Below are 25,686 nucleotides of genomic sequence, written 5' to 3' on the forward strand. Positions count from 1 at the left end.
GAAAAAAGCGCATCTTATGGTACAAAAAATATGGTACTTCCAGGAAAGGAAGAACCTTAACCTTATCTTTACCAGCTGCTCCAACTCAACTTGGCACACAGAGAATGCAACAAAAAATAAAAGACTAGGGGTTGGAGTAGCACGATGGGACAGTACAATGGCACAAAGGGAGGATGATTGCCTTGCATGCAGCTGATCCAGGTTCAATCCTCAGCACCCCATATGGTCCCTTGAGCCCTGCCAGGAGCGATTTCTGAGCTAGAGCCAGGAGTAACCCCAAAACACCAAAAAAAAAAAACCCCAAACAAATGAAAAAACAAAGAAGCCTTTTTTGATTAAAGGCTACTTCCATAAATGCAGAGAATATCTAGGGTCAAGGTATACCAGGGACTAGAGGGGAGGGAGGGCAGTTCAATGGCAGGGTCTGCTCTGTGGGGATGTGGTTCAGGGGCACCACAACCAATTGGGTGCTGAAACTAAAACAAAGGGAAGGGGCAAGAAGATAATTATGAGAGTTCCAATGCTGGCCAGGCTTAGAACTTAGTGCCCTGAACAGACTGACTCTCATTATTATTAATTATTAATGATTATTATTGAGTTTTGGTTACTACCCCGTAATTTTCAGGGCTTCCTCCAGGCTCTACACTCAACAACCGAACCTGACAGGACTCAGGAGACCAGATGGGGTGCCAAAGAGCAAACCTGGGCTAGCTGAGTGTGAGGCAAGACACTTAACCTCTGTCCTATTGTTCTGGCCCCAGTTTCCACTGATATTTAAAGAAGAAATCTCTGAGTATACGGTTCATCTCATGTCTTCACTTCTAAAGTGTAGAGGGAGGAGCCAAAGCTCTATTTGAACTTTTAGGGTATTCAAATAACTTCTTCCTCATAGGGATTTCTCCCAGGAAGTGTTACCGCGCTGCCCCGAGATAACCTGGCTAACCTCCAGCATGTCACTGGCGATGTCACAACCCCAAGTTCAGAGAGAAAACATTTCTCTTTAGAAATCAGGGGGAAATCCAACTCCTTGATAAAAACTCTCGGTGCCATCAAGATAGAAAGCAGAAGCAGCGAGAACCAACCATGCGAACCAACAAAATTCATTTGGCTGGCTCCTAGCATCATGAAATGGGCTTTATCTGAACCCAAGTTACATCTCACTCACAGCGGATTCAGTTCAACTCCACAAGATTTTCACTCCCCTCTTCCCGAATGTCACACGCTCTCTGTCCTGTGGCTGTGACTGTTCTGCTTTGGAAAGTCCTGAATATTCAACAGTACTGCTGACCCAGATCACATCCCACGAGGCCATGAGCCCACAGCAGTTCCAGCCCCCAGGGACAAATGCCAGACAACCCAAATGGCAGAGCAGGTGGATGTCCCTGGGATGAGACAGAGGGCAGTTGCACAGAGGTGACACCAAACACTTCAGGCAGCCTCGCCTGAAAGAAGAAAAGGGCCTAAAGCCACAGCTGATCTCTGGACAGATATTCCGTGTGTCAACCAACTGTCACTAGGCACCACTTCAAAACTCTTGAGTAGAAGAGGAACTTCCCAAAGCCAAGCATGCGGAACCCCCATAAGCATCTGAATAGACAATGATAGGATTTGGGGCCACAGGCAAAGAAGATGCCAGTATGGTGAATTCTCAAGATTTTTGTCAACTGACTACACAATATTCATTCATTCACTCACAAATTCATTCATTCCTTTAATTCTCTTACCTGCTTATTCCCACCAGGGGTGTGCTATCTTGATAGCTCAGGGTGTTCAGACAAAACAACCTTCCTTCCCAGGACACCTTCCACCCCATTCCTATAGGAACTGATCTTTTCCCTTTGTATAAATAGGGGGCATTGAATGAATTGATGTCATGAAGGGGACTGCTGCAGGTTTTCTTGTGGGGGTGGAGTCACACACAGCAGTGATCAGGGTTTACTCCTGGTTCTGCACTCAAGTATCAGACCTGGAAGATTTGGGGGACCATATGGGATTCTGGGGATGGAACCTGCATCAACCACATGCAAGGCAAATGTTTACCGGCCCCTGCTGCAATTCTCATGACTGTCCTCACCCTCGCCCTCTGCTTGCTCTGCCTCTTTGGTTCCTTCTTCATCATATTTGTATTAGTGTAATAGGAGATTCTGTTGGCTCTACTTTAAAAATTGAGCCAATGAGACCATTTCTCACTGTTTCTCTTGTGACCAAAAAACCATTTCTCTTACTTATTTTGTCATGGCATTCTACCCAGATTCCCCAATCTTACCCCAAAAATTATCTATTCAGGACCAGAGAGAGTGTACAGTGGGTAGTGTGCTTGCCTTGCATGTAGCCAGCCCAGGTTCGAGCTCTGGCATCCCATAAGCTCCCCTAAACCCTGCCAGAAGTGATCCCTGTGCACAGAGTCAGTAGTACACCCTGAGCACTGCCAGGTGTAACCTCCCTCAAAAATATCTGTTCTATTTTCCACTGCAAGTAGAATGATTGTTTTCAAGTGAGCCAGCCTATCACACCACTTCTCTGATCAAAACACTCTGAACATTCTCAGTTTTACTCAAAGTCAAAGCCAGTTTTTTTCAATGCCCTCCAGAGTCTGATAAGATCTGACTTCCCAGACTCTGACTGGCCTCCTGTCCCATTTCTCACTGCTCCAGACACAAACTACTTATGTTTCTTCAAATGCAAGCCCCAGGCCTTTGCACCTCCTATTCCTAGTCATGGGCAGGCTTCCTCTTCCTGTGAAGTCAATTAAAATGCCACTTGGAGAAGCTTTCCCTGCAGCACTCACCTGCAGCCCTCAATTTGCTTCTCTATCTTTTCCTTCCCTTTTGGGACTATGCCTGGCAAGACTCAGGACCATGTGGTGCCAGGATCTGAACCTGGTGTTCCAGCACGCAAAGGACATGCTCCAGGCCTTTGCCAGCTCCTTGGCTGCTTGATTTTTCTCAGCAGAGCACTGTCTTCTAAAAGACTCAGAAAGTCACTTACTTTGTATGGTTTGTCTTTTCCCATTAAAAGAAGCTTCAGGGCAGGAGCCATAGCACAACTGGTAGGGTGTTTTCCTTGCATACAGTTGACCAGGGTTCAATCCCTGGCATCCTCTATAGTCCCTGAGCCTGCCAGGAGTGATTTCTGAGCCCAAAGACAAGGGTAACCACTGAGCGCAGACAGGTATTGCCCCAAAACAAAAATAAACAAGAAAGACAAAACAATAAAAAGAGAGAGAAGCTCCACTTGGGCAGGCCTTCCTGTCTCATTGAGCTCTGCTGGCAGAAGCGGTGTGCACCATATGTATGCATACATGTACATGTGTGTGTGCACATGGTGGGGTAGGAAGAGGAGGAACTCACCCGTCTCAGCCAGGTCGCTCTGAAGGAATGTCCGGCAGCGTTCCTTGTGCTCCTCAAGGGAACTTCTCTGCTTGTAACTCCTCCCACAAAACTCACATTTATAGGGTTTCTCCACTGAAAGCATGAATAGAGAACACTCAGGGGGGAGCAGCACAAAGGGGGTCTTGGGTATTGTGGCCTCTCTCCAGAAGGAGGAACAAGAAAACCCCAAGCTACATGAGACTGGCTACTTCTGCATCCATGTTAACTTGTATGTTGAATACACTGCAATGAGGGTGCAGTCCATAACAGATCATCTTTTGGGGCATTTAAAGGAGAGTGAACCACCCCTGTTGTGTATGTAAACATTTTTATGAGATTATTATGTTACTGACCCTACCCTGATGGGTGATTGTGCCCTACCCTAGGTGTGACCTGGCATTCTGCCCCCACCCTAGGGTAGTTCCTGATTCTGCTCCCACCATTGGGTGGTACCTGATTCTGGGGCATAAAAGCAAGGCTCTGTGGAAGTTGAGGGGCTTTTTTCCTGGGGCCTATTCTTAGGCCTTTTGGCTTCGGCCTCTTCATGGAATAAAGAGCTGTTTTCTTCAGAAGCCTGACTGCATGTTGGCTTTCTTCCCGCCGCATTCACTTCAGAACTGCCGGCTGAACAGGGTAACAGACTCGTGGTCTGAGCTGGAGGAGAAAGGCCTCATCCTCCATCCCTCCATCAGTCAACCTTATCAGGGGCTGATTTGCAACACACCCCCAAGGGATTCTGATTTAGTGATTCTTGATCACTTACTTTGTATGTTAGGAGCCAGAGCCCAGGCTGCCTTCTTTTTGTTTGTTTTGGGGGGCCACATTCGGCGGCGTTCAGGGCTTCTTCCTGGCTCTACACTCAGAAATCGCTCCTGGCAGGCTCAGGGGACCATATGGGATGCCGGAAATTGAACCCAGGTTATTCCTGGGTTGGTTGTGTGCAAGGCAAATGCCTTACCACTGTGCTATTACTCTGGCCTCTTCATGCTGCTTTCTTTTTTTGTTTATTTTGTTTTTCGTTTTTGGTCACACCTGGCAGCACTCAGGGGTTACTCCTGGTTCTAGACTCAGAAATCTCTCCTGGCAGGTTCAGGGGACCATATGGGATGCCGGAATTCGAACCACTGCCCTTCTGCATGCGAGGCAAACACCCTACCTCCATGCTATCTCTCCGGCCCATGCTGCTTTCTTTCTTTCTTTCTTTCTTTCTTTCTTTCTTTCTTTCTTTCTTTCTTTCTTTCTTTCTTTCTTTCTTTCTTTCTTTCTTTCTTTCTTTCTTTCTTTCTTTCTTTCTTTCTTTCTTTCTTTCTTTCTTTCTTTTTCTTTCTTTCTTTCTTTTCTTTCTTTCTTCTTTCTTCCATGCTGCTTTCTTTAGAAAAAGATACCAGCCCCTTTTTATCTTTGAGGAGATTCATGTGATTGGAAAACAACTGGGTAAAGATACCCTGTTCGGTGCCCTCCATCTGGCTGAAGGGAGAGAAAGCTGCTGCCCAGAGGAGGCGGGCGCTCAGTGTGGCTCAGTGTGGCCCACAGTGGGCAGTGCCTTGGGTGGATAGATTTAGCTTCCCCTTGCAAAGTCTGGGCTATACGGAGAAACCATAGTGAGCAAATGGAAGGTAACCTGAGTAGCAGAAGAGGATCCATTGCAAAAATGACTTCCTCAGGCCAGAGAGATAGCACAGCTGTAGGGCATTTGCCTTGCAAGCAATCAATCCAGGATGGACTGTGTTTCGAATCCTGGCATTCCCTATGGTCCCCGTGCCTGCCAGGAGCAATTTCTGAGCACAGAGCCAGGAGTAACCCCTGTGAACTGCCGGGTGTGACCCAAAAACCAAAATAAATAAATAAATAAATAAATAAATAAATAAATAAATAAATAAATAAATAAATAAAACTACTTCCTCTTGGGCCTGAGAGAGGGCTAGAGGCACTGAGCTCAGGCTTTACATGCAGGAGACTGGGGTCTAATCTTCAATAACCCCACAGCCCCCTAAGCACTATTGGGAGTGATTCCCCTCACAGTATTGAGTCAGAGTAGCTCTTAAGCATGCTAGGGTGTGGTCCCCCAATTTGAATAAATAAATGAGTACAGATTCACTACAGTTAACAATATTAGAGGGCTGGAGTGATAGCACAGTGGGTAGGGCTTTTGCCTTGCACGTGACTGATCAAGGTTCAATCCCCTATATCCCATATTATTTCCTCAGCACAGGAATGATCCCTGAGCACAAAACCAGGAGTAACACCTGAGCACTGCCAGGTGTGGCCCCAAAATAAGCAAACAAACAAAAAGTTAACAGTGTGGGGGTTGTAGCAGGTACAGTGTTGGCCCTGCATGCAATCTATCTGGGATTGATCCCTGGCACTACATATGATCCCCTGAGTACCATCAAGAATAATTCCTGAATGAAGAGCCAGGATTAACCCCTGAGTATTGCCAAGTGTGGCCCCCAAACCAACAACAAGAATAAGATATTAAGCGTTTGGAATCTGTCTTTAAAAAGACGATTGTTTGAGGCCGGAGAGATAGCATGGAGGTAACGTGTTTGCCTTGCATGCAGGTCAGTTGTTTGAATCCCGGCATCCCATATGGTCCCCTGAGCCTGCCAGGATCGATTTCTGTGCATAGAGTCAGAAGTAACCCCTTGAGCACTGCCAGTGTGACCCAAAAAAACAAAAACAAAAACAAACAAACAAACAAAAAAAAGACTGTTGTTTTATTGTAACTCAAAAGGCAACAAAAGAGCACAATTCTAATTTGAGGGACCAAAACTCAAGTCTTTTTTTTATTTTGGGGGTCATATATGCTGGGACGTGAGGTGCCAGGGATTGAACCTGCGCCAGTTGCCTGCAAGGCAAAAACCTCAAACTCAGTCATAATTCATGACTTTGAAAAATGAACTGTCAAAGAAATCCTTCTTGAGACAGGGGAGATGACTCGGTAGCTAAGCTCAGGCTTTGCATGCCAAAGATTCAGGATCCCAAGCTGAGAACTACCTCCAGGCATGGCTGAAGATGCCTCCTCTCCAAAAAATGAAAAGAGAAACCCTTCCCCCCCCACCCCCCCACACACACATCTGATCCCTGCTGGTGGGTTTGGCTACAACTGACCTAATAATCCCTAGGCTCTGACTTGATCTGTTGTAGGCTCTGGGCTGTAGACTTAGGTAACACAATAGCTATGGCTTGACATCAAGATAAACTTTTTTTTTTTTTAATTTTTAATCCAGATTTTGTCAGAAAGCCTCAAGAAAAAGAGGTTCAAACGTGAAAATAAATTGCCTTCTTTTTCTAGCAGAAAAGTTTACATATATAATATATGTATTATATTATTGGTCATAAAAGAGGTGAAAACATCAAAGCAAAGATTTTTTTTTTTTGTTTGTTTTTGTTTTTGGGCCACACCCGGTGACGCTCAGGGGTTACTCCTGGCTATGCGCTCAGAAGTCGCTCCTGGCTTGGGGGACCATATGGGACACCGGGGGATCGAACCGCGGTCCGTCTCCTAGGCTAGCGCAGGTAAGGCAGGCACCTTACCTCGAGCGCCACCGCCCGGCCCCCAAAGCAAAGATTTTTATACATTTTATTTCTGCTTATGTTTTTTGTTTGAGTTTGGTTTTAGTCTGGGGGCCAACCCCTGCAATGCTCAGGGGTTTCTTTTGGTTGTTGTTGTTGGTTTTTGTTTTTGGTGGGTTTTTTTGTTTGTTTGTTTTTTGTTTTTGGCCATACCCTGTGACCCTCAGGAGTTACTCCTGGCTATGCACTCAAAAATCGTTCCTGGCTTGGGGACCATATGGGATGGCAGGGATTGAACCCAGGTCCATCCTGGGTCAGCTGTGTGCAAGACAAATGTCCTACCGCTATACTATCTCTCAGGTCCCTTCAGGATTTCTTTTGGCTCTGTGCTCAGGAATTACACCTAGCAGTGTTCAGGAGGCCATCTGGGATGCTGGAGATTGAACCTGGGTTGGCCATGTGCAAGGCAAGTACTATTTAATCACACATCTGTCCTATCTTTCTATCTAGCTCTTCTGCTTATTCTTTAGAGGCTAAAAATAATTTAAACCGGTGTCGGTGAGCTGGCACTAGAGGTAAGGTGTCTGCCTTGCAAGCTCTAGCCAAGGAAGGACCAAGGTTCGATCCCCAGGCGTCCCATATGGTCCCCCCAAGCCAGGGGCAATTTCTGAGCGCTTAGCCAGGAGTAACCCATCCCTGAGCATCAAATGGGTGTGGCCCCAAAAAACAAACAAAAAATAATAATTTAAACCTATCCAGAAGAAAACTCGTTCGAAGAATTTAATCCAGATTATCTGAATCTTATCTGAATCACCTCCATCTTCTTAAACGTAGCACAGTAAAGTTCCAAGCAATCCCAAAACAGTCATTTTTTTTAAGCCAGTTCATTTTGTTTTGGGGTCACACCCAGCAGCACTCAGGAGTTACTCCTGGCTCTGAGCTCAGAAATCACTTCTGTCTGAGGGGACCATATGGGATGCCAGGCTTCGAACCACCCTCCATCCTGGATCAACTGTGTAAAGCAAACGCCCTACCACTGTGCTATCTCTCCAGCCCCAGTTTTTTTTGTTTTTTTAATTATTTCAGTTTGGTTTTTTTGATCCTTGACAAACAGTGCAACTTCTGCATAAACAGTGTGTGTGTGTGCGTGTGCATGCGTGCGTGTGTGTGTGTGTGTGTGTGTGTGTGTGTGTGTGTGTGTGTGTGTGTGCCAAAATCAAAGAAGCATTTCTATGGGACAGGCCCTTCCTCTGGCTGTGGGGCTCTGGAGGGGAGAGAGAATGGGGAGGTGATGATCACCCCCAGTGAGCCAGACGGAGAGCAATTAATGCCTTAATGGAAGGGTAATTAGCCCTGGAGGTCTCTGCTGTTGTAACCCTCCCAAGCAGGAATGACGGATGGAGACCTCCTCCTTAACTCTTTCCAGTTTCTGCAAAGGCTCTAGGGAGCGGAGGGACAGGCGCAGGGCTCAGTACTCCCACTCACCAGAGTGTGTCCTCAGGTGACCTGTGAGCGCATCTCTTCTCTGGCAGGCGTAGTTGCAGAGGTGACACTTGAAAGGTTTTTCCCCTGTGTGCAGTTTTATGTGGCGGAGGAGGTTACCTTTCTGAGTAAAAGATGCCCCACATTGATTGCACTGGAACGGGCGTTCACCTTTAAAGAGAAAAAAAAAAAAAAAAAAAGACCAAAAAATGAGATTTTTCATCCCCCAGGGAATGCAGATGAGATGCCTGCCCAGAGCAAACGTGCATCCTGGACACACATGTGGGGTACAAGGATAAGATGGAAGTTGTAGATACAGCTGGCACAAATTGGTTCCTGCCTACAGCCTCCATTTCTATGAGAAAAAGTCCCCCATGGGAAACTGTTTAGGGAACCTCTTGTCTTTGATCAGAGCAAAGAAACCATCGTCTCTTCAGAAGTACTTTCTAGAGGCCGAGTTTTCCTATTACTTTGACCTGCTTTTGAACAGAACTTCAGGGACCGTCTCAGACCCAGACTCCCCCAGCCTTCGTTTGCAAAGTCTTCTTAGGTGACAGCAGATGATTCACCGGGCTCAGGGGGTGCTGCTTCTTTTCCACAGACTGCCTGCTTATTGTCTGCATACTTTTTTGTTGTAGGGGTCACTCCCAGAGGGGGGGCATGCAAGATAGGGATAGGCTTCCTCCATACCAGCCTCCTCTCTATTACTTGGCCATACCTTCTGTCCAGTCTGAAGATAAGTTTTTTAAAACTGCTCTTTAAAAAAACGAGATCCTGGGCCAGAGAGATAGCATGGAGGTAAGGCGTTTTTCTTGCATGCAGAAGGATGGTGGTTCGAATCCCGGCATCTCATATGGTCCCCTGTGCCTGCCAGGGGCAATTTCTGAGTGCAGAGCCAGGAATAACCCCTGAGAACTGCCAGGTGTGATGCAAAAAAAAAAAAACAAAACAACAACAACAACAAAATGAGATCCTGGGCTGGAGAGATAGCACAGCATTTGCTTTGCACACAGAAGGACGATGGTTCAAATTCTGACATCCCATATGGTTCCCTGTGCCTGTCAGGAGCGCTTTCTGAGCATAGAGCCAGGAGTAACCCCTGAGCGCTGCTGGGTGTGACCCACAAACAAAAACAAAAAAAAAAAAAACAAAAATATAAGATCCTTTGGGGCCGGAGTGATAACACAGCAGGTAGGCCTTGCATGCAGCCAACCCGGATTTGATCCCTGGCAATCCATTTGGTCCCCAAGCCTGCCAGCGTAATTTCTGAGCAAAAAGTCAGGAGTGGCCCAAAAACAAACAAAAAAAACTGAGATTCTTTATGGATATGGAGAGTATTGTGCTGAGAAAAATACTAAAGATAGTATTATAATAATACCCAGAAGGACCAGGCCAATGTAGGAAGCTTGCCACAAATATTAGAGGAAAATGACAGTTGGAAATGATCACTCTGGACAAGAACTGGGAACTGGGTGCTGAAAGGAGGTAAAGTAATACACATGATTCAGTTACAATATTGCAAACCACTGAGAGAGAGAGAGAGAGAGAGAGAGAGAGAGAGAGAGAGAGAGAGAGAGAGAGAGAGAAATGGTGCTGAAAGGAGGTAAAGTAATACACATGATTCAGTTACAATATTGCAAACCACTGTGAGAGAGAGAGAGAGAGAGAAGAGAGAGAGAGAGAGAGAGAGAGAGAGAGAGAGAGAGAGAGAGAGAGAGAGAGAGAGAGAAATGTTTTCCATAGAGGTAGGCGGTAGGCAAGGGGGGAAGGTGGGAAGAAAACTGAAAAAAAACATCAGTGGTGGGAAATGCACTGGTGGGGAGATGGTATTGAAAATGTATGAGTAAAATTCAATCGTGAGCAACTGTGTAACTGTATCTTACAGTGATTCAGTTAAAAAATATTGCTTAAAAATAACGAGATCCTTTTCATCTGCCACATCTGAACCCCATATGCTAAGGTGATCTGCTTTCATTTGATTTGGGGGTGGGGCTTGGACTTCTTCCTGGCTCTGTGCTCAGGGACCAGTTCTAGAGGTGCTCAGAGACCCCCATGGGGTACCAGGGATTGAACTGGGGTGGGTCACGTGCCCTTAACCTCTGCACTATCTGTCTGGCCCTATGAACCACTTTTTAAAAAGTCAGAAGTCTGGCGGCCAGAGCTATAGCACAGCAATCGGGCATTTGCCTTGCATGCAACCGACTCTGGACCAACCTGGCTTGATCCCAGGCGTCCCATATGGGCCCCCAAGCCAGGAGTGATTTGAGTGCATAGCCAGGAGTAACTCCTGAGCATCACCAGGTGTGGCCCCAAAAAAACAAACACACAAAAAAAGTTATAAGCCCAAATATAGAAAAGATGTTTAAGAAGCAACCTACATAATTCAACTCTGACCAGGAACCCAGACCTGTGTTCTGCTGTCATGAATTCACCCCATTTGCAGGATGTCACCAAAGACCAGTTGAAGTAAAAATTTAGAAAAAGAAAAAGATAAAAAGTCCCCAGGCAAATGGAAATGTGGAGAAAGCGATGATGGCAGAAATCTAGGAGAAAAATCAAAGTTGCTTCCAAATCACAAGGCTTCACTTCTCCCTGAGTGACCAGAGAGCAGTTTGAGGAGTGGGGAAAGGGGACTTTCTATTTACCCGTGTGGCTCCGCTTGTGCACCATGAGGACGTTGAAGCTGATGCAGGATAACCCACACACGTCACAGTTCATCTTCCCACTGGCTGGTCTGCTGTTCTCATAGGCGACCATGTGCCTCTCCAACTTAATGTTGTCATAGTCATTATAGTCTCTGGCATAGTTGTAGGGAATTTCAGACTCTTCCGCATTTCCCATGGACTCCGGCTTTAGAACAGTTTCTTCCCTTTCACTGTATTCATCTTTCACTTTCATCGAATTATCTGCAGGCAAGAAAAGGCCAGAAGTGAGCAATGATTACATTAGGCAGGAGCAAATTGACAATTCAAGGCTGCAGAAAGAAAACAGAGCAGGCTACATCAACAAAGAAAAATAAAAGAATAAAACCTATGAAGATGCTCATTCCTGTGTGGTGTCAGAGTCCCAGATAGGGAAAACACACACACACACACACACACACACACACACGCACGCACGCACGCACGCACACACACACACACGCACGCACGCACACACACACCAGTGGTATAGGCCATCCATAAGTCAGGGTTCACTAGCGAGGACTGCTCCAAGCACCTCATGCAAATCAACACAGAACTCTTCTTCTCTGGGACTTGGAGACCGGACAGACTCTCCCCCACCTCTAGTACCTTTTATTTTTCTCTTCCTGTGGCTGCTGTTTAAAGAAAAGGTGATGAGCTCTTGGGCTTCAGGGAGAAAACACTGTCTTAGTCCTTTGAATGCGTCCAATTTCCACCGCGAAGGTGGAGAGTTGAATAATTCACATGGTTTTTCTGATTTTTGCCCATCCTCTGTCCCTTCCCCTTCCATGCAGCGATGGTGCTGAGAGGAGACTTATCTCCCTATCTCTTCGGGAACTGATAAACTGCATGGGGAGGAAGCTGGCAATACTAGTGAAATGTTGTTGAGAAAGATAAAAGGAGAAGTAATGCTTTAAACTGGCTCTTCTGAAGAGTTGCTTGCACTGACACAGGTAAAATGGAGCTCAAAGGGGGAAAGGAAAGGTGCCCAAGACACTGCAGGACACCCCTGAGAGGAAAATCTTGTCTGTATAGGTTGACCCAGTAGCATCTGCAAAAGAGGTGCCGCACCCCTCAAGCTGAGCCCCAAAGATATGTGAAGGGCCTGTGCATGTATAGACAGTATACTGAACGTTCCTCTGATACAATGATAAACATGTGGAATTTGCTGATAAATGCTCCCATCTCCCAATACTGGATCATCAAGACGGGAAGCAATTCTTTCCTATATGAGGATGCCATCATACATTACTTGAATTTTTTTTTTTTTTTTTTTTTTTTTTTTTTGGTTTTTGGGCCACACCCGGCTGTGCTCAGGGGTTACTCCTGGCTGTCTGCTCAGAAATAGCTCCTGGCAGGCAAGGGGGACCATATGGGACACTGGGATTCGAACCAACCACCTTTGGTCCTGGATCGGCTGCTTGCAAGGCAAACGCTGCTGTGCTATCTCTCCAGACCCACATTACTCAAATTTTATTTACTTCTTTTCTGCCGTGCTGGGGGATCGAACCCAGAGCTTCACACAGGAGAGGTGGGTGCCTCCCCACCAAAAACACATCCTGGCTCATCCAAGGGGGATTGTAGAGCCAGAAAAGGAATTGAAGAGTTGAAAAGCACAGCCAATCCAACCCGCTTCTGTTTTCCCAAGAAGGAAAACAGGAATTTGTACAAAGTCATACTGCTTCTTAGCAGCAAATAAACGTTTGCAGGATCCCTCATTCTCCAGACACAGAAACTTGAGCAGCTTCTTGTTAACACAGGTCACACTCTCCCTTCTGGGGGGTTGGGGGAAGGTTGGGGAGACCGTGTTTAAAAAATATCAAAACACATCCATGGAAGGAGCTTTTGAAAAACGTCATCCCTTCCAGAAAGCGATGGTAAATGCAGGTCCCGCAGAGGAGGAAGTATACAGTGCAGCTGTGTCTGCAGGCCCCCTTCATCTCCAGTTTCAATTTTCACTTCTATCAAGATCACCTTTCATCTCTGTTAACTGTGTTGGCTTAACAGAGCAAGACAGGGACTAACCACCAACAGAGGAGCTGGGCTGTGGTTCGGGAGCGTCCGGTGCTTCTCACCGCGGGTCATGGGTCACCACTTTGAGCTCTTCCACCAGAAGAGATGGAGGGTTGGAGGCCACAGCCAGTAACTCTGGTTGGCCTAAAGTCCTCTGAGTCTAGGTTCTCAGAGGACCCCCGGATCCATTTCCTCCAGGTGAAGTAAAGTGGTCCCTCCTTTTCTGCTGATGGAAGCAGAGAAAGGCTTAAGAAATAAAAATATTTGGGGGGTTCACACCCAGCAACTCTCAGGGATCACTCCTGTGCCGGGGATTGAACGGCCAGCCCCGTACAAGGCAAGTGCCCTAGCCACTGTACTACTGCTCCAGCCCTTAACTTTTGCTTGTTTTTTTGGAGATGGCTGCACCTGAGGCTGCTGCCCTCCTCCCTTCCTCGCCGCTCCAGCTGTGGGTGCTATCCCACCAACGCCCGAGTGCTCTTAGTGGTGCATGTAGGCGTTTAAAAGAACCTCAACGGAAAACTCCAGCTGCTGAAACCCCAAGACAGCAGAGAGAAAGGATGAACACAAGAGACCTTTGGGTTATAGAATGTTCAGAGGCACAGACCCGGGTCATTGTGTGGTCGGTCATGATGCACAGCTGAGTGCTGGGAAGTCCAAAAAGATGGGGCTGAAGGAGTCATTCCTGCCTGCACTGGGTTTTGGTATTAATGGGTCTGGACTAGAGCTCAATAGGACATTGATCTGGCTCCAGATAAAATCTTTTTTTTAGTTTTTTTTAGGACTGAGTGATGGAACCAGGAAGCCAGTGTTTGCATCCCAAGAAGACCTTGAGGGAAAAAATAGAAGTCAGGTGAACAGAGCCTCCAGGAAGTGTCCTGGAATTACAAAATTGTTCCTGGTAGAGTGGTAGGTTGGCCTGTAGAGTCTCCCAGATTTAGTTAAAGGGCTAGCAGGTCTGTCTGCATGATCCCTGGATATCAGCAATTCCCAGTGACTTTACCTTGTGAAGGCAAACAGAGCTGACTATCAGAACACATAAGGGACTAAGGTGGCCTGAGATGACTGGGTTCAATACCAGTAGTGCAGTCTACCAAAATGTCCAGGCAAGACACTACTAGTGTGTTCACTCCATCACTCAGAATGCACATCTAGTGGTACAGAGAACAGAATGACAAAATACTCAAATGGCTCAAGTCATCTTTGAATATAAACTTCTTTCTTTTCCTTTTTAACCACTCCCTGTGGTGCACATGGCTGACTGCTGGCTCTGTGCTCAGGGATCACTCCTGGTGGGCTCGGGAGACCACATGGCATGCTGGGGATCAAACCAGGATTGGCTGTGTGCAAGGCACGTGCCCTACATGCTATACAATCCCTTTTGCCCCAAAAGGATCAGTCTTGGCAGTGCTCAGAGGACTATATGGAATGCTAGAGATCAAAGTGGGGGTGGCTGCATGCAAGGCAAGTGCCTTACTCCATGTACTGTCTCTCCTGCTCACAGACTAATTTCCAATTAACACTGATGAAGGGCATCTTCCTTCCCACCTCCAAGTCTTGAAACGAGAATCCATTTTGTTCCAGTCTCCACTTTTTTCTCTGTTCATATGGTGCTGGGGTTTGAATCCAGGACCTCACACAGGCAGGGCAATTCTCCTTCCACAACTCAGCTATCTTCCTGGTTTCTAATCTCCACGGTTAATCAGTCTCTGAGATCTACTGATCCCTGGTTCCCAGGCTCTCTGGAGGCCATCTCTTGGCTTGCTTTCCCTTTGCAAATTAGTTCAGCTTCTCCTCCCCTCATCTCTTCTCAACATTTCTTTGGAGACAGATTTGCTATAAAAGTAATCTATGCTTACTAAGTTATGTACCTCCTCAAAAGTGCTGTCGAAAGCCCTGTGATCTGACTTGTGCCTCCATGAGTCACTGAATCTGTTTCCCCAAAGATCTTCAAACACCCCCTTGACTCCTCATCCGAGGGCCTTCTGCACCTTCTAAACTTATCAGCAGCTCTGACACTATTCACATTGTTTTTCAACACATTCAAACTCCTGTCCTTACTGTCTTTTTTTCTCCTTCTTGGTTCTCTCTCGGTTTCTAAAAATTGTTCTTCCCTCCCCGTTCCTTCCCTGATCATGGATTCCAAAGGGTAAGTTCATCCCCACTAATGCTTCAACTCAACTCGCCTTTTATCTGATTGACCACCAGGGTGTTCGGGTCTCCCCTCTGCCCTTCATCTGACCTCTGTTTCCAAAGGCCTTGAAGGTCCCTTCTCAGTTCAGCAGACTGGAGGCTACTGTCCTCTTTCTGGTCTCTTGCTTAAACCCTACAATTTGTTTTATTTTTCCATCTTCTCTCTAATTTGTTTCTGTTCTCCACTGCTTTGCTTTCCATAGTCATTGGCCCAATTCTCAGACCCTGATCATCCTTCTCTGATTTCCTGTGGGGCTCCCATATTGTCCCCCTGTCTTCTTTCCCTACTCACTACAACCAGATGGTTCTTCTGAACCAGAGCTCTGTTCATACCATGCGCTGTCCATATTTAATGTTCTCAGTTGCCAATAACATTCAAGTCCAAAGCCAGAACTAAAAAAGTCAAAGGTTTTATGCCTGGTTTAGTCTATCTTTTGTTTTCTTTTTTGTCTTGTTTTGGGGCTATACATGGCAATGATGCTCAGAGATTACTCCTAGTTTTGTGCTTAGGTATCACTCCTGGGATGCTGGGGATCAAACCCAGGTCAGCCATGTACAAGGCAAGTGCCCTATCTGCTGTACTATCACTCTGCCACTCCTCACTTATCTTTGGAATGTTGGTTTTTATGGGGTAAGTGAGGGAGTTAGGCCACATCCCATGATGCTCAGGCCTTACTCTGGGTCTGCACTAAGGGTCAGGTGTGTGTAAGGCAAGTACCTTCCCCATTGACTGTCTCTTGTCCATTGCAATGTCAATTTTGACTGCTCATATATCTTGAACCAAAACCAACTATTTGCAAGTATTCTTGATTTTAGCCTTTTTATAATTTAAAATTTCTTTTCCCAACACTGTCACAGTTAAAATCCCAGACATTTTGGTTTGTTCAGGGTCATACCTGGTTGTACTCAGGGTTTACTCCTGGCTCTGCACTCAGGGGTCATTCCTGGAGGAGCTAGCAGAACCATATGGAGGGCTGAGTTTCAGTCATGGGTCTGCCTTTCCCAATGTACTATTCCTCTGGGCCCCCAAACGTTTTTTAGAGACAAAGTAGTATATCAAAACTGTCTTACCCACCCTGGCAAACCTCTCCTGATCCCTCTAGCTGCAAAATAACCCGTAGCTCCTTTCACTGAGTTTCTTGTAAACTCATTTCATCTCCTACAAGGAAAGATAAGTTATCTGAAAGCAGAAGCTACGCTTTTTTGGGGTGGGGTTGGGTGAAGTGGAAGGAGTTGGGCCACACTGATGGTGCTCAGAGGTCACTCCTAGCACAGTGCTTGAGGGTTGCTTCTGAAGATGATGCTAAGGGGAACCATATGTGGTACCACGGATCAAACCTGGGCCTCTGGCACGCAAAGTCTGTGGAGCCTGTTGAGTTACACTTAGCAGTATAAGGCTTACTCTTGGCTCTATAACCACAGATCATTCCACAGATCATGGCTCAGGGAACTATATATGGTATGAGGGACTGAACCCTGGTCAACCATAAGTAAGACAAACACCTTAACCTCTATACCAGCGGTCCTCAAACATTTTAAACGGGGACCAGTTTCACTGTCCCTCAGACTGTTGGAGGGTTAGACTATAGTAAAAACAAAAACTATGAACAAATTTCTATGCACACCGCATATATTTTATTTTGAAGTGAAGAAACAAAACGGGAACAAATACAATATGTGGCCCATGGGTCATAGTTTGAGGACCACTACTGAGTCTATACTGTCTCTCTGGCCCCCTTTTCTTAGTTATTTTTCAGTTTGGGGCCACACCTAACTGTGTACAGGGATTATTCCTGGTTCTATGCTCAGGGATCATTGTTGATGGGGTTCAGAGGACAATATGGGGTACCAGGGATAGAACCTGAAATAGCTGCATGCAAGGCAAGTGCCTAACCCCCTGTACTATATATCTCTCTAGCCCTAGCCCACGAATTTGCAATTTTATCAAGATACTCAAGGATTTCTTTAAATTCCCCTTTCCTTCCTCCTTTTGGCTGTTCTTGTGGTGACAGTGGGGGTGGTGTTACCCCACACCTGGCTGCAGTGGGCCAGAAACTGGGGCAAGGGGCTCAAATAGCAAAACATGCTAGAACCTGGCATATGGGTGGCATCAGAGATCAAACCTGCAGTTTCACTCTGATTGCAGGTAGGAACTTTGGGCACCTGCCAGTGTGGGCATCTCTTCAAGGATTCTTGGGCGTATCAAAGCCTATGACGTACAGGGACTATGAGAGAGCTCAGGAGCAAGGGTGCATGCCTTGCATGTGCAAGGCCTGAGTTTGATCCCTCATTACTGCTTGGTGTGACCTTATGGCCCCCCAGAACTGTGGGATCCAAGGAAATCAACCTAAGAGGGCCCCAACATTGAATTATTTGGGCTGGCCAGTTGCATATCGCTGGGAGTGGCCAAAGTTCCCTGCCCACTACTGGGGAGACTCCTCTGCAAACATTCAAGAAGCACAGCAGTAATCTAACCCATCAGTTTCCCAAACCCCTTCTCCAATCTTCCCCACACTTAAATGCCTTTGCCCACGTCACCACTCATTTAAAATTTCCAGATGCGGTTTAAATGCCGTTTCTTTTATGCAGCCTTCCTTGATTGATGTTACAGTAGGGAAAAAAAAAAGTCTGTTTCTGTGTTCTTTCACAAGCTTACTTCACTTTTATTTTTAGCAAAATGACATTAAGCTCTATAGAATCACCTTTATACAGTTATTGTAGTCACAAAATGTTACATGTAAAAAGGCAAATAATATTGTCCCACACATTTACATCAAACATTCAGGAGTGTGTGTGTGTGTGTGTGTGTGTGTGTGTGTGTGTGTGTGTGTGTGTGTGTATCCTTCCAAGTGTTTCTCAAGGGAACCAGGGACACTCCGACAGTTGACAGTTGGTGTTGGGATCATCAGAGACACACTCAGTGGTCCTCAAGGGGCCATGTGGTACCTCAGTTGGAATTAGTGTCCTATTTCCCCAACACTACAACTTCATTCCCTCCTCTTTTTTTTTTTTGAGGGATGACTATACCTAGCAGTGCTCAGAGTTTACTTCTGGCTCTGAGCTTGGGGGGCTATTCCTGGTAGAGTTCTGGGGACCAATAAATGGTGCTAGGGATTAAGCCAGGGTTGGCCACATGCAAGGCAACCACTTTAACCCCTGTACTATCTCTTTGGCCCTAATCTTCAATGTCCACAAATTGTTTAAAGGTTTTGTTTGTTCGTTTGGTTTTTTTTTTTTTTTTGGGGGGGGGGGGTTCAGGCCACACACGTTTGATGCTCAGGGGTTACTCCTGGCTAAGCATTCAGAAATTGCCTTGGGGGGACCATATGGGAGGCCGGGGAATAGAACCGTGGTCTTTCCTTGGCTAGCACTTGCAAGGCAGACACCTTACCTCTAGCACCACCTCACCGGCCCGTTTGTTCATTTGTTTTTTTTTTGGGGGGGTGGTTTGGGCCACACCCAGCAGTGTTTAGGGATTATTTTTGACTCTGCATTCAAAAATCACTCCTGGCAGGTTTGTGGAACCATATGGGATGCCGGGATCTAACTCGGGTCTGTCCTGGGGTTGGCAGCATGCAAGGCAAATGCCTTACCACTCTGCTATCACTCCAGCCCCTAAATTGTTTGTTATTAACGGGTGGTAACACCCAGCTGTTAATAAAGGCATAAAAATCTTCAATATATGGCCAGCAATATTCAGTCTACTCAGAGTACTTCCATCTAGTCTCCTGAAGTGTTTTAGGAAGTGAAAATGGGTAAGGCACTTAACCAGTGTTTCAATCCCCAGGAGAGACTCTCTGAGCGCTACAGAAGTTGGCCCCCAAACCAAAGTGAATAAAGTTTTTTAGAATGTCAGTAACTACCCATTTTAGCTTGCTAAGTTCCCATCTCCTATAATATGTGTCAGATTTCTTAGACACACAACTTAAATTGCCACTTAAAAGACTACTAGGAATCTTCGCAGGCACTAACCATATTTCCTCTTCACAGCCAGGTGGTGGGCCCATGGATGCTTGCTTTGTTATTATTCTTTCAACTAGACATGTAATTATATTTGCCTTTTTTTTAGGGAGGGGAAGCTATGTATGACATACTTCATAATAAAAAGTGTTAAGGATTTCCTGAGCAATTTTTTTGTCTAATTGAACTCGTGGAGAAAAGAACAGACCAAACCACAAATTGATGATCAAGGTAATTGCTAAACATTCCCAGAGGGAAGGAAAAGATGTCTAAATTGAATCTAAGCCATAGCAAATGAGATTAAGCCGAACTTCTTTCGGAAGGAGCTACTCTGGGGTGCAATTGCTCCCATCTTGGTCGACGTTCTAGAGGCCTCGGAGGGAGCCGACACACTCTGACACGCACACACCCCCCAGAGAGAATGTTGTCGGCTGAAGAGAACAAAGGCCTGGCTCACTGGGGCTGATGCACATGGTTTCATTTCCTGGGGTGATGGTTATCACATGAAAGGCTCACACTCCCGAGCAGACATTTTTGGTTTCACCTGAGACATTGCAAAAACAATGGGTCTTGGAAGGGATCCAAGAGCTAAAGCCTGCAGGGGCAATCACGGTTTCAGCCAACTGTGCCTCAGTTTGTTTTTACAGGCCCATAAAATGCTCAGTTGGAGAGAAGAATCGAAGATGGCCCACCACACACACACAGGGCCCTCGGAGGTCTTGGAGTGCGGGGCGAGGAAGAATTTCCCCGTTGTTCAGAGTGGCTTCTGAATTTCTACCCTGCGTGCTCTGCTGGGCTCTCTGGGTCCTGCTGGAAGCAGGGTAAAGTGTGGAGTCAGCCTTTTTCCGTTAGTTGGCGAGAAAGGAGAGAGAAAGAGATAGAGACAGAGAGACACACAGAGAGACAGAGGATTGTCATGGGAGACACAAAAGGGCGAGGTTGTTTAAGTGTTTTACAAGGATTGGGGGGTCATAACCATGAAATCCTCCGCACAGGCAAAAGTCAACTGGATAACAAAGACGCTCAATCATCATAATGTGGCATTTTAACGCTGCCGCTGATTTGCTATGCCAATTCAGAGATAATGAGCCCCTAATGCTACAGATGTTCAGCCAGGCTACAAGAAAAGGGGGGCCTCGTTCTTCTAGCGTGCTATTTTCTAACTATCCAATTAAACAAATTGTGAAAGCATCTAAATAGTTTACCAGGTTTTGACAGCTGTTAATAGGATTTAGAAGCTTCGAGCACTAAAGAGCAAAATGGGAAATATACGTATCGTAGATGGTTCGTCTACAGAGCTCGACGCTGTCACCCGGTTGTAGCACAAACAGATTAACTAGGACAAGTTTTCCTTCTGTACTGTTTGTGCGCCTTTCCTACAATATCCTCTTTGTAGCAAGGAACAAGGGACAAGCACACTGAAATTATGGACGGGTCATTTTTATGCTCTGATTTACATTTTTATATAGAAAGTGAGGAAGCAGGGGGGAAAAAAATCCCCAGTGATAATTTAGGAACGAAAAAATAAGGACATATTTTAAGGCCTGCTCACCAGTAATTACAAAGCTGCGAGGAAAACTAAACTTTTGATCATTGATGAGATTCATTATGTTTTTTTCTTTGCTCTTCTTTGAAAGTTTAACATGATAGTGGGCCCAGAGGGATAGTACAACGGGTCAGGCATTTGCCTTGCATGTGGCAGACCCTGGTTTTGATGTCTGGCAACCCCACATAGTCCCCTGAGCCCTGTCAGGATTGATTCCTGAGACAGAGCCAGGAATAAACCCTGAGCATTGCTGGGTGTGGCCTAAAATTAAAAAAAAAGTAAACACAAAAATGTTAATAGTAGTATAAAAAGGCTAATAAAAGATGGAATATTGATATTTCAAGTCAGAAAATAGCTCCAAGTTGGAGCTCATGTTTAGTACCACATAATTACTCCCAGCACCAGGCCCTGCACACCCCCGGCCTAGATGGCTCAAGTAACAGGTATGGTGAGACTTTCCCAGACTGGCTTCTGGCTCCTACACACTGCTTAATGGCCTCAAAAATGACTGAAGTCTCAATGGCACCAAGGAAGAGACAGCAATTAGGATACTGCTTGGTTTGTGTGCCCATGAAAACCTATCTTATTAGATGCTTAAGTTTTCCTTCAGGAGTCTAAATTGGTTTGTGTGATCTGACTGAATCATGTCTCTTCAATTCCAAGAAAACATAACCCAGCTGCAAAGGAACTATCCTCAATTTTACCAGTGGCACCAATCATTGTCTTCTTAGTGGCGATCAAATAGTTCACTAATTGTCAAAACAATATAGTTCCTTTTGAGTTTCTTTTGGGAGGTGTGTGTTTAGGCCACACCTGGCGATGCTCAGGGGTTGGTTGCTCCTGGCTCTGCACTCAAAAATTCACTTCTGGTTGGGGCCAGAGCAATAGCACAGCAGTAAGGTGTTTGCCTTGCACGCAACTGACCCAGAACATACCTGGGTTAGATCCCAGCATCCCATATGGTCCTCCAAGCCAGGAGCAATTTCTGAGCGCATAGCCAGGAGTATCCCCTGAGCATCACCAATGTGACCCAAAAACAAAACAAACAAACAAACAAACAAAAAATCACTCCTGGTGGTGTTCATAGGACCACATGGGACGCTGGGAAACAAACTCAGGTTGGGTGCGTGCAAGGCACCTTCCTTTGTTGTTGTCATTGTTATTACCAGGGGTCGAACATACTTGGTTGTGGCCCTCACAGGGGTTGATCATACTTCCTGTGAGCCAGGAGTTGTCACACTTACAGGTTGGAGATAACAGATGGCTATGCCACTGGCTTGCACTCAACATGGGAGAGTGCCAGGATCAAACTTGCAGCCTCATACTGCAGGGTGGGTGCTTTGCCATGGAAGCATCCCTAGACCTTTAGTAAAATTTTACCTGACAATATTGTCATTCTTGCTTTTAACAATAGAAGTTACATTAGCGGCAGGTAAGTTCCCACCTGCTCAGACTGGACCAAGTGCTTCAGACATTATGTGGTTGGGTATAATTTTTTTCCTATTTAATTATTATAGGGCCACACCAAGAGGTGTAAGAGTGCTGGGGTCAATTCCAGTAGTGTTTAGGCCCATGGACACACCTGGGGGCTTTGCAGAAGATCCTGAACACACAAGGCTGAGCTCCATCCAGTGCAGGTTTCAAATTTGTTTTATAATTCTGTTTTTTGGAGGAGAGTAACCACCTGGTGGTACTCAGAGGACTGTGTGGTGCCATGGGATGAACCACAGGCTCTTGTGTTCACCAGGCTCCATCCCTTTAAGTCACCTCCATTTGGCTCTTGCTTCACAATTCTTTTATTTTTTGAGGGGGGAAGCACATCCAGCAATGCTCAGGGATTACTCCTGGCTCTGTACTCAGTAATTACTACTAGTGGTGCTTAGGGGACCATATGAAATGCCAGGGATCAAACCTGGGTCAGCTGCTTGCAAGGCACATGTGTTATTTGCTATGCTATTGTTCTGACTCCATGCTTTACAATTCTTAATCCAAAGTTATTGTGAAGATTAAAAGACATGATGTGGAAATAGTTGTTGTTGTTGTTGTTGCTGCTGCTGCTGCTTTTGGGAACACACCCAATAGTGCTTATAAGCTACTCCTGGCTCCCAAAGATGCTCAGGGGACTATGAGGTATATGGGACCAAACTTGGAGCTCCAGTATGCATGGCATGTGCTCCAGCCCTGTTGGTTACCTCCTCATCCTTATGTAAACTTTTTTTTGGGGGTGAGGTTTGGGTCACAACCGGCATCACTCAGGGTTACTCCTGGCTCTATGCTCAGAAATCAGTCCTGGCAGGCTAGGGATGCCGGGATTCGAACCACCATCTTTCTGCTACCCTACCTTCATGCTATCTCTCTGGCCCCAAACTTTTAAAATTTTATTAGTTTACTTACTTATTTTTACTTTTGGTCCATAACCAGCAGTGGCCAGGGCTTTATACTCAGAAAAAGTCCTGGCAGTGTTCAGGAGACAATATGTGATGCTGGGGATAAACCTAGCTGGATCAACTACATACAAGACAAGCACCTTTTTTGCAGTACTATGGCTCAGAGACCAAGAATATCCCCTGGCAGGAGCTAGGCTACAGTAATACTTGGGTACCTTGGGTTTTTTGGTGATTCTATTACTATAGCACTGAATGAGAATGAATGAACAACTTGGGACCCCTCAATCTGGCCAGGCAGAGAACAGCAGTCACTTTGCTGCTCATTCCCTACAAAGTCTACAACATCCTGAATCTAGTGTTGTATAGAGATCTCAGCACCTGCTAGAGAACCACTGAGACCTAGTTCCAGCCTGCTTCTCTACTCCATCCACCAAGGCTTGGCTTTCTATTTTTACCTCTCTGGCTTAGGGCCACCAACCAGTCCCAGCTTTGTTTGTTTGTTTTTTGGTTTGGTTTTTGGTTTTGGGCCACACCCGGTGATGCTCTAGGGCTTACGCCTTGCTCTGCACTCAGAAATCGCTCCAGCTGGGAAACCATATGGGACGCCAGGGATCGAACCCAGGTCCGTCCTTGGTCAGCTACGTTCAAGGCAAATCCTCTATCACTACGCTATCGCTCCACCCCTTTCCCCCCCAGCTTCTTGAACCTCTTTCCTGAGCCTCCTTCACACCTGGTCCCATTCCTACTTCATCTCTCTTTGCTGTTCATTCTTCTTTTCTATCTCAGAGGTATGACTATGACCAGAGGCCTTATTTTTATTTATTTTTTTTTTTAGCAATTTCCAAATCTCTATTTCTGGTTTGATGTTCCTGAAAGCACAGCAGATTTATAATTTTATTCCTGGATTTATTTCTTATATATCACTAAGGGGTGGTGGTGGGCAGAGCCATATATGTACAGTGGGCAGGGTGCTTGTCTTGCACATGGCTGACCTGTGTTTGATCTCCACTTGGCATCCCATATGGTTCCTCAAGCCTGCCAGAAGTAATCCCTGAGTACAAAGCCAGGAGTAAGCCCTGAGCACTGTCAGGGATGCCTCAAAACAATTCAAAACAAAAAGCCCAAATCAGGGACCAAAATGATAGCACAGGAGATAAGACATTTGCCTTGCAAGCAGCCAACCTGGGTTCAATCCCTGGCATCCCATATGGTCCCAGAGCCTGCCAGAAGTGATTTCTAAGCACAGAACCAGGAGTAACCTCTGAGACTGCCGAGTGTGGCCCAAAAACTAAAAGAAAAAAAAAAGCCCAAATTATTTGAGGCCACACCAGTGTTATAGGCAATGCTTGGGGGCAACTTCCAAGATGTATTCTGGAGATCCTCAAATGCTGAACATTGAATCAGGGCCATCAGCATCTTCTACTGCCCTGGGAGCCATCCCTATGACCCCTTCTTAAAATTCATTTTCCCCCCTTGGTTTTGAGGCCTCACCTGTGCTGTGCTCAGGACTTACTCCTGGCTCTATACTCAAGGATCATTCCTGGCAGTGCTCAAAGGATCATGTGATACCAGAGATTGAACCAGGTTTGACTGTATACATGGCAAGCACCTTCATCTCAGTACTACTATTTTCTCAGCCTCCTCCTCTTGGATTTTTAAATACTTGTTTCCCATTCAACCAATTGCTTTGTGCCAGTATCAATTATTCCCCCTGATCCTGAAGCTTGGCCCTGTCCAAACCATGCACTGCAAGCTGTTACCAAATAAGTGAATGGAAAGAAGGCAAGTCGGAGAGAAGGACTGAACAATCATTCTATTTTTTGCCTCCAGTACAAAATGAAGATTGGAGGTGCTTTTTTTTTTTTTTTTCTAATGCACGCAGATTGTAATTTTGCCTAAGGATGCCTGATTAGGTCAGAGCAGAGAAAAACGATAAATTAATTGCCTTCCAACTTCAAGTATACCAACTGGACCCAAAGGATAGAAAGGATTCTGTCAAGAGAAATAAATACATAAGGAGAAAGAATAAAAGATGCATTTTTAATCATTCAATTAATTAAACCCCAAAATGAACAAAATAATCTAACATCTATCATCTGTAACATCTTATCTGACTTTCCTTGCTCTCTGTCTCCCCTGCTCCTCTCCCCTGAGTTTTCAGGTGATAGAATCGGAGCATGAAGAAAGATGGAAGGAGGTCAGCATTGACTTGTCAGAGGTGACCATGTGTCAGAAATATACAGGAGGGAACGAGCTATCTTGTCGCTGAAATGCAACTGTCCCCAGGGGAGAAAGGATTAACAACTGCCGAGCAGCTGCCTGGGAATATATTTCAGGCTGCAGGAAACGAGCTCTGCCCAAGACTGAGGAGGGAATACTGTCTGGCAAAATAAAACCAGAACAGTATCCGGCCAACTGACAGGGCTCTTTCTTTCTATCTCAAAGGGCAACATGCAAAAAACAGCCAATAGAAACTTTCCTACAAAGTATTCAAACCGCATCAGGACTGGCACTGGTGGTGATGAAAAAAAGAC

General features: G+C 45.8%; 1 protein-coding gene across 1 annotated transcript in view; it reads right to left on the reverse strand.

Annotated features, from left to right (window-relative positions):
* The window catches only part of IKZF3 (IKAROS family zinc finger 3), a 98,580-nt gene that overhangs the window by 22,583 nt on the left and 50,311 nt on the right, over positions 1-25,686 (reverse strand). Inside the window, exons 4-6 of the mRNA XM_049766910.1 lie at positions 11,015-11,275; positions 8,373-8,540; positions 3,351-3,464 (exon numbers count right to left, since the gene is read on the reverse strand). Coding sequence (XP_049622867.1) covers positions 3,351-3,464; positions 8,373-8,540; positions 11,015-11,275 — 543 coding nt within the window. The remainder of the gene's footprint in view (positions 1-3,350; positions 3,465-8,372; positions 8,541-11,014; positions 11,276-25,686) is intronic.

Source organism: Suncus etruscus, chromosome 1, assembly GCF_024139225.1.
Source record: "Suncus etruscus isolate mSunEtr1 chromosome 1, mSunEtr1.pri.cur, whole genome shotgun sequence".
Lineage (NCBI taxonomy): Eukaryota > Metazoa > Chordata > Mammalia > Eulipotyphla > Soricidae > Suncus > Suncus etruscus.